Here is a 10,636-nt window from a genome sequence, read left to right on the forward strand (position 1 = left end):
TTATGTGTAGGGTCAAAGTTAAGAAAATTAAAATGGGAATCCGTCCGCTAGTTAATCAAATTCGATATTTGATCAACTTTGGTATCTGCATATGCGCGTCCGTTTTTCTGATCGGCTTCAGTTGTGTAGAAGTGCGTTCGGTTTTACTGTCAGGTAGTTGATCAAATTTGGTATTTTATCAACTTCGGTATTATGAAGAAGAAGCACATCCGGTTTTATATTCGGCTCAGTTCTTGCAGAAGCACTTCCGGTAGTTTGATCAACTCGACTTTTGTAAGGCGCCTACGTCATTATGCCAGTTTGGCTTTGGAGAAGCGCTTCCGTTTTTCCTAAAGCTAGGCTTTTGCAAGGAGCCTCTAGTATTATGTCAAGTTTAGCTATTACTAAGTGCTTTTGGTTTTTCCCTGAAGCTCAGCTTTTTTAAGGTGCATCCGGTATGTAACTAGTTCGGTTTTATATCAGCGTATCCGGTATTTAACTAGTTCAAATTTATACAAAGCGCATCCGGTATTTAACCAGTTCGGTTTTATACAAGGCCATCCGGTATTTAAGCAGTTCGGTTTTATACAAGGCGCATCCGATATTTAACAAAATTCTACTAGTAGCTATGCTAGATCGATTATAAATCGTATTAGGATCATTCTAGGAAGTTGTTTTTGAGCCTAAATTCAAGAAAAACGCTAGTAGGTCTATTAACCGCTTTTGGCCATAAACTTAAATTTTATTTCGACGTTGAAGTTATTTACATATACTTAAATTTATCCGCTAGACTTAATCAAATGCAATTAAGCAATAATAACTAAATAATTAACCAATTAAACAACTTAATCAACTGAATTAACAAAGCACTTCAAGAAATTAAACTACAATTAGAATTTCCACTGATGAATTTATAAGGCTTAAAATATTTTTATTCTTGTATTATGTTAGACTGAAGATAAAAGACTACTAGAAGTCATGGAAGAGGAAGAATAAGCTCTTGATTGACGAAATCTTCTCCAATGTGGTAATTTCTTCAAGTGGTTGGAGCGGTTATTCAAGACAGTTGGATAACTAGTGTTTAGTTAATGTTTTATAATTGAATTGCCCAATTTATATCAATTGGCGGGTGAATTCAATATTTGATTTTTTAATGGGCTTTTTGATTATTTAACGTATTGTACCTTGTTTCTTAACCAATTTGGATGTTATTGGACTTTTAGAACAGCCAAATACATGCCCCACAATTTTGAAGTTGTAAATTTCTTGACTAGGCGATCGTAGTTCATGTTAGTCGTTGATGAAGCGAATTGGCCAAGTTTTGCCTTCTTCACTTTAATCAAACTGACAATGATCTTCTTTGGGCTCTCCTGATCGACTAACTCGAGTTAGGAGCTGATATCAGGCTAGTTGGAAAGATAAGTTCAAGGGCTATAATTTTGGTATAATATTTTATAAACGAGATAGACCGTAGCTCTCCCAATTTTTAAATGAACACTTAATACTAATTTATATTCCTAATAACTAGGTAAGCCCTAGCTAGAACTTGGGTTAGAACATATTCCTAACTAGTACTTGTGTTACACATATCCATCCATAGGATAACCTATTAAAGATTTTAAAATAAAAAGATTCATTTTGAACTAAGGGTTAGTTGATTGGATTATAATCTCGATGATTAACGTTTTAAAATAATCTGATATAGTAATTTTGCATAATAAGTTAATGCAAAAAATTATAATTAAACACATTACGTTTAAACATAATTTTTTTTTTCAATCTCCATCCTCTAACTAAATAATTTACATCAAATAATCTAAATATTATCAAGCATATCTGTGAATAAGCTTAGTATAAGTTGAATTACATTTACCTTAAAGTTTAAGTGTATTTTTTAAATATTTTTTATTATTATAAATTATTAATAATCATTTTTTATGTTCAACTAAAGTTTTTTTTTTCTTTCTAAATATATTTTTCATTCTTTCTAAATTCGGGGACTAGGACAAGCTCTAATGTGCACTATTTATTTAGTTGTCTTGAACGACTGTGATGTGTATTATATATTTAAGGTACTCACTTAAATAATTTCAAAACATTAAACTTTTCGAATTAGGATTATTATTAACTTAGAAAAAAAATCAACTTGTAATACAACAACAAACTGAACTAACACACGAGCCACCCTTAACGTAGCCTTTACCCAAACATGTTTGATTGCAATTTCTAATTCTCTGGCAAAGCCCTATCGTAATGCACGAAACCAAATCTACCGCATCGTCTTCTCTTATTAAGTCTCACCATTCTCTGTTGATGAGCCTATATAAAAAATTAATATAAAACATAATTAAAAAATGAATGATTTATGAAAGAAAGAAATAATAAAACTCACATTCAAGTATGAATTGAACATTAAAAAGAAAGATTAAACTTATCAATATACAAATATTGATAAGACCAATATTCTTTGCTCCTATTATGATCGATATTTTTTTACTTTCACATCAATTACTAATCTATTTCCCATATATATATATATATATATATATACACAAATACTTTTGGATAAGTATTATAAATTTATTTTAAAATCAAATAAATAAATAATTATATTTATTAAATAATAATTTTTAATTAACTTTTCTTTATTAAAGAACTTTCCTAGTTATAAATTTTACTTTAATGATATATTTATGATTATTATTACTAATAAATATAATTACTATAATATATTGGAAATATAATATAAAAATAATATATTTATGAGATATTATCATAATATAGACATTAAATTAAAATTATAAGGAAACTGATATAAAATAATATAATATTAATTTTATCAAAATTTATCATATCTTAACAAATATATTATTTTTATATTATATTTCTAATATATTATATTAATTATATTTATTAATTACCATTACCATGCATTACCGTAATCACAATTACTTTTTGGTCAAAATAAAAAGTGATTTTTTTAATTAAATTTGAAAAAGTAACCTTTATTTTAAATGATAAATGGATATATATCTTACATATTTGAAATTACAATTTTTCATTTGGTTAAAAAACATAAAATAAAATAAAAAATTAATTAAATTATTACATAAAATGATTTAAAAAAATTTTTTATAATTTTTTTTTATATATATATAATTCGTATATTCTATATCAAACTAAGATATCAAAGTTATTAATCCATATGTTTGAATTGAAATGATTTTGGTCTCAAACAGGGACAGATTTAAGATTTAAAAACAGGTGAGCTCGAATAAAATTTAGGATAACTGAAATAAATATCAAGAAAATGCTATATAAACAAGTAAATAAGGGTAATATATATATATATATATAAGAGTATAATTTTAACCAGCGACGTCATCATTGATGGCCAAAATTGTGGGGTCATGTTCAAGGACATAGCTATATACAAGGACATAGCTATATACAGTCATCAAACCCTGGCCTCATCATTCATTTTATAAAAATTAATAAAATTTAAAATTTTTATTATATTTAAAAAATTAAAATAATTTATATCTATATAACTTATTATACTATACTAATTTTAATTAATATATAAATAAGATTTATTTATATAAGTTAAATATAAAAAATTATATATAAAATAATACAAATTATATAATAGTATTATATATTTTAAAACTACACTCATATGATAATTATATATAATTTTTATTAAATTAGTTTTAATTAATAATACAAATTTAACATTAAAATAATAATTTATATAAATATAATGGTAAAATAGTTTTTTTAATTTCTTAATTTTAAATAAATTTTAAATTATTTCAAATTTCTTTAAAAAAATAGATAAATTAATATTAAAAACAAGTTAAAACAGTTATACTCATTTGATTTCATATTTATATAAATTAATAAATTATTTATTCTTTCTGTTAGGAAAAGATTGAACAATAGCAAGGGGTTCACCAAGTATTGTTAATTGCGAAAACCTTCGTATGATATTAACTCTGTTAGAAGTTAATATCTGTTTATATTTTCACAAGTCTTCACGAACTCTTGAATAACGTGAAGTGCGAAACTGTTTGTTTAATAAAGAACACAAGACAAAAAGATTGTTTATGGATGTTCGGAGAAAACTCTCTTACGTCACCATTTCTTCTCAACTTTGAGAAGGATATTCACTAGAAGATTTGGTTTGAGTACAACGTTTACACAAACCTAGTCGGACTACCAGAACTTAGACACTGCCTGTTTCCGAACTTCTAGCACACAACACTCTGTTAAATAGAATAACCTCTACTTAACTTACAATACTGAATCTCACAAAGAAATATAAGTGAATGTATTACAACAAAATGATCTAGCAAAGTTATTGATCTTTAAAACTTGAGAGCTTGAGCGTTTGAATATAGAAAATCTTAAGACTCGTAAGAAATCGTGATAAAACCAGTAAGAATAATTGTGCAAATTGTCCTCCAACTTCTTCTTAAATAGATACCTCTTCAATGGACTAATTACTTCAGACGACACCTGTCCTATTTCAGTTGAATGAGTACTAGGATAAAATATTTTTTATTATATTTAAAAAATTAAAATAATTTATATCTATATAACTTATTATACTATACTAATTTTAAATATGATTTTAATTATTAATATTTTATTTCATACAATTTTTTTTAATATATTATTTTCTAATTTTAAATATAATCTTAATAAAATAATTATTATTAATATTTAATTAGATACAAATAATATTTTATAATATACAAATATTTAAAATAATACATAAATTTTAATTAATATATAAATAAGATTTATTTATATAAGTTAAATATAAAAAATTATATATAAAATAATGCAAATTATATAATAATATTATATATTTTAAAACTACACTCAAATGATAATTATATATAATTTTTATTAAATTAGTTTTAATTAATAATACAAATTTAACATTAAAATAATAATTTATATAAATATAATGGTAAAATAGTTTTTCTAATTTCTTAATTTTAAATAAATTTTAAATTATTTCAAATTTTTTTAAAAAAATAAATAAATTAATATTCAAAAACAAGTTAAAACAGTTATACTCATTTGATTTCATATTTATATAAATTAATAAATTATTTATTCTTTCTGTTAGGAAAAGAGTGAACAATAGCAGGGGTTCACCAAGTATTGTTAATTGCGAAAACCTTCGTTTGATATTAACTCTGTTAGAAGTTAATATCTGTTTATATTTTCACAAGTCTTCACAAACTCTTGAATAACGTGAAGTGCGAAACTGTTTGTTTAATAAAGAACACAAGACAAAAAGATTGTTTATGGATGTTCAGAGAAAACTCTCTTACGTCACCATTTCTTCTCAACTTTGAGAAGGATATTCACTAGAAGATTTGGTTTGAGTACAACGTTTACACAAACCCAGTCGGACTACCAGAACTTAGACACTGCCTATTTCCGAACTTCTAGCACACAACACTCTGTTAAATAGAATAACCTCTACTTAACTTACAATACTGAATCTCACAAAGAAATATAAGTGAATGTATTACAACAAAATGATCTAGCAAAGTTATTGATCTTTAAAACTTGAGAGCTTGAGCGTTTGAATATAGAAAATCTTAAGACTCGTAAGAAATCGTGATAAAACCATTAAGAATAATTGTGCAAATTGTCCTCCAACTTCTTCTTAAATAGATACCTCTTCAATGGACTAGTTACTTCAGACGACACCTGTCCTATTTCAGTTGAATGAGTACTAGGATAGTACATTAGAAGATATGCGCTTTTGATCGTGGATGTACTGGATGGAGATATTGCGTCGAAAATTCATTAATGGATTGTGGTGTACTGGAGACGTATATCACATGAAGTTTGAAAAAGTTTGGCACGTGGTATTCTTCTATAGGTTTAGCTCAGATGCTGTGACAGAGTGCCAATAACGTATGCTTGATCAAATATCGAATTTGATCAAGCACTAAAAATGCTTCATAAAACCGAATTTAACCAAATATCGAATTTAATTAAATACCAGAAGCGCCTTGTATAAAACAAAGTGGTTAAATACTCGACGCGCCTTGTATAAACCGAACTAATTAAATACCGGACGCGCCTTATATAAAACCGTACTAGTTGAATACCAGATGCGCTGATATAAAACCGAACTAGTTAAATACCAGATGCGCCTTGCAAAAGCTGAGCTTCGGGAAAAAACCTGAAGCACTTAGGATAATTAATCGACGTTATAAAATTGTTAGATTAAATTAATCTAGGACACTTACCATAATGACTCTACTAGGTTTTCATAATTTAATTTAAATGATCAAAAATGGAGAAATTATTAAGTTAAAGTCTTGTATTAATTCTAAGTGTATATATTAGACTAAGGCATTTTAAATTGTTTATGTGTAGGGTCAAAGTGATTAAAACCAAAATGAGAATATATCCGATAGTTAATCAAATTCGGTATTTGATCAACTTCAGTATTCTGCAGATGCACGTCCGGTTTTCTGATCGACTTCAATTGTATAAAAGCGCGTTCGGTTTTTCTATCCGTTAATTGATCAAATTCGATATTTTATCAACTTCGGTATTCTAAAAAAGCGTGTCCGGTTTTATGTTCGGCTCGGTTCTTTTAGATGTACTTTCGGTAGTTTGAACGGCTCGACTTTTTGCAAGACGCTTTCGGTATTATGTTAGTTTGGATTTTGCCAAGCACTTTCATTTTTCCTAAAGCTCGGCTTTTGCAAGGTGCCTCTGGTATTATGTCAAGTTCAGCTTTTGCTAAGTGCTTCCAGTTTTTCCTTGAAACTTAGCTTTTTCAAGGCGCATCCGCTATTTAACTACTTCGGTTTTATATCAGGGCATCCAGTATTTAACCACTTCGGTTTTATATCAGCGCATCCGGTATTTAACTAGTTCGGTTTTAAACAAAGCGCATTCGTTATTTAATCAGTTCGGTTTTATACAAGGTCATCCGATATTTAACAAGTTCGGTTATATACAAGGCGCATCCGGTATTTAACCAGTTCGGTTTTATACAAGGAGCATCCGGTATTTAACATGTTCGGTTTTATAAAAGGCACATCCGGTATTTAACATGTTGGGTTTATCTGGTAATTATTGTTTATGTTCAACTAAGTCAAGGTAATTAGGAGACGTATGAAATATATATGAGTTTTTTTCTTTCTTTCTAAATTAGTTTTTCTTTCTTTCTAAATTCGGGACTAGGACAATCTCTGATGTGCACTATCTATTTAGTTGTATTAGACGATTGTGATGTGTATTATATATTTGAAAACATTAAACTTTTTGAATTGAGATTATTATTAACCTAGAAAAAAATAAATTTGTAGCACAACAAGAAATTGAACTAACACACGATCCACCCTTATCGTAGCCTCTATCAAAACATGTGTTATTGCAATTTCTAATTATTTGGCAATTCCCTATCATAATGCACGATAATAAACCTATTAGGGTATCTCCAACCCTACTGCAAACTGGGTTTGCAGTAGCCCATTCTCCTCCAACCGGCCTCCAAATCCTCCGCCAAAATGAAGTTCCGGCATATTTAGAAGAAGAAGACGCCATATATGGCGGAAGACTGTTCATCCTGCAATTATCCAAAATATGTGAAAAGGCCCTTGTACTTTTTTATTTTAATTAAAATTTTCTTTAAGTTTTCTTTATATTAAACATTTATTTAATTATATATATTTATAATCTTTTTGTATTTATTTATAATTTATTTAAGTATTTAATAATTTTATTTATTTATATTATAAATTTATATTTATAAATAATATTGATAAAAAAATTAACAATTTTCAAAAAATATAAAATATAAAATAATAATAATTCGTTATATGTTATAAAATTTAAAAAACACAATTAAATTACTAAAACAATACTTAAAAATAAAAATTACAATAATTAAAATTACAACATAAATAATACAATAATTAAAATTACAACATAAATAATACAATAATTAAAATTACAACATAAATAATACAATAATTAATAATCTGATAAATTAGCATCACTTCCTCCAAGATTATTGAAATATCCTGAAAATGTACCCGTCGCGAATGGATCTGGTTGATCTTGATTTTGAGCTCTTTTTTCCATTATTCGTGCTTGTTCAGCCTCAATAAATGTTCGAAGCTGTGGATCTCTTATTTTACTCGAATCTTTCAATAAAATTTTATTTTCTTCCTTTATCTCTTTCAATGCATTATGATATTGCATTTGTTCATTTATCCTTCTTAGTTCTTCAACCATTTTTTCGCTTGTTTCTTGCATACCATTTATATGCAGTGATGTATTATCATCACTTTTTCTTTTCAGTTTTGCCTTTTCACTCCAATAGGTCTTTCTGACGAAGAACCAATTACTGAATCGTTTAGGTTAAGAGAAAAGGAGGAGACGCCGAGGGATGCCTGCCCAACAGAATCTTGAGTTGGATTTTCCGACTCGGAAGAGGGATAGTTGAAAGATGGATTTCTCCTGCTACTTGAAGAACAATCTTTAAATTTTTCAAAATTTTTTACAATATCCCACACATGATCGAACTTCCAACCCGATTTGAACTTCGTGTCTTTTGTGAACAACACTTTAGCTTTGAGCATCTGTCAAGTTCAAATAACTAATTACAATGTGCATGAATAATAATTTTAAAAACTATATCAAATAATTAGTTAATACTCACAATATCTTCATTTGAAGCACCACTTTGATGCATATTTTCAACTTGTTTTATGCAAGCATGAAGTCTTCTTGCTGCTTTTTGGATAGTGTCAAGTCGGGATTGCATAGATCTCTTAGTACGCATCTCCCAATGCTCCAATTTTTCTTTGTTGAAAGCATCTTCAATACGAGACCACAATCTGTCACTTGATTGGTACACTCCAATAATTGGATCTTCAGAAGTTTCGATATAAACCCTACATAGAAGGATATCTTCATCGTGGTTATAGGCAGTGGATCAGATAGACATTCTTAACAAAGGTTGTGTATTATACTGAATTCAAATGGTCTGAGGTAGTAAATTATATGTTACCACCGTATGTCAATATATATGTAAAACCCACACACTTATGACACTTACTTGGAAATGACTACACATTAAAACGATTCTCACGTTTCTCTAAAAAGCTGAAAGGATTCTCACGTTTCTCTAAAAAGCTGAAAGGATTCTCACGTTTCTCTAAAAAGCTGAAAGGATTCTCACGTTTCTCTAAAAAGCTGAAAGGATTCTCACGTTTCTCTAAAAAGCTGAAAGGATTCTCATGTTTCTCTAAAAAGCTGAAGCTGAAAGGATTCTTACGTTTTTCCATAAATTTAATTTTATAAGTGACTATACAACCATCATATTGCAATTACACTACTATAAATATATAACATATAGTTTTCTTATCATTCATAACTTATAACATATAGTTTTCTTATCATTCCGAATGAATTCCAACGTTAGCGATTCATCAAATTCATCTTCTTCTTCTTCAGATGATGATGATATGATGATGAACACTCTTCATCAAGGAGCTATAGTATTATGTCATAGTATCAATCGTAACAATATGATCATCCAACATCTTCTTGAACAACAAAACGAGCACGTGTTCCATGGTGGTTCAATTCCTGGACATATTGTTATTAATCGTGATCGGAAGAATTCCCATCATAGGTTATACAATGATTATTTTTCAGATAATCCAGTGTACAATGAGACCATGTTTCGTCGGAGATATCGAATGTCTCGCTCATTGTTCATTCGAATTGTTGATGCAGTCAAAGATCATGATCGCTACTTCCAACAACGATGGGACAACACAGGCAGACTTGGATTATCTCCAATACAAAAAATAACTGCTGCTTTTCGTATGTTGGCATATGGTGTTCCAGCAGATGCCACAGATGAGTATATTAGAATTGGAGAGTCCACTGCAATTGAAGGCATGAAAAGGTTCTGTCGAGCTATGGTTGAGATATTTAGCGAGCAGTATCTTAGAAGGCCAACATCAAATGATATTTCTAGACTTCTTTATGTTGGCCAGAAACGGGGATTTCCTGGAATGTTAGGCAGTTTAGATTGTATGCATTGGAAATGGAAAAATTGTCCAACCGCGTGGGCTGGACAATATACAGGCCGTAGTGGATAACCTACAATCATTCTCAAAGCTGTAGCAGATTATGATCTTTGGATATGACACGCATATTTTGGTTTGCCAGGCACCAACAACGATATAAATGTGTTAGAGTCATCTCATCTGTTCTCGGATCTAACTCAAGGTATTTCTCCTCCAGTTCATTATGTAATCCAAGGAAAAGAATATAACACGGGCTATTATTTAGCTGATGGCATATATCCAAAATGGTCTACTATTGTGCAAACAATTCATGAGCCTCGTGGTCCGAAGAAAATATATTTTGCAATGAAACAAGAAGCATGTAGAAAAGACGTTGAACGTGCATTTGGAGTTCTTCAATCACGTTTTGCCATTGTAGCAGGACCGGTACGATATTGGAGAAAAGAAGTGATGCATGATATAATGATTACGTGCATAATTTTGCATAATATGATTGTTGAGGATGAACGTGACCTTACTGCACCTATTCAAATTGAAACGGAAACGCTTTCACCGGAGGT

General features: G+C 28.9%; 1 protein-coding gene across 1 annotated transcript; it reads left to right on the top strand.

The window, feature by feature from the left end:
* The first annotated feature begins 9,443 nt into the window (after positions 1-9,443).
* On the top strand, positions 9,444-10,335 carry LOC124943562. The gene has a single exon (XM_047484057.1). It carries the CDS (start codon positions 9,444-9,446, stop codon positions 10,146-10,148), a length of 705 nt encoding a protein of 234 aa, XP_047340013.1. The 3' UTR covers positions 10,149-10,335.
* The last annotated feature ends 301 nt before the right edge of the window (positions 10,336-10,636 follow it).

This window comes from Impatiens glandulifera, chromosome 6, assembly GCF_907164915.1.
Source record: "Impatiens glandulifera chromosome 6, dImpGla2.1, whole genome shotgun sequence".
In the NCBI taxonomy this organism is placed as follows: domain Eukaryota; kingdom Viridiplantae; phylum Streptophyta; class Magnoliopsida; order Ericales; family Balsaminaceae; genus Impatiens; species Impatiens glandulifera.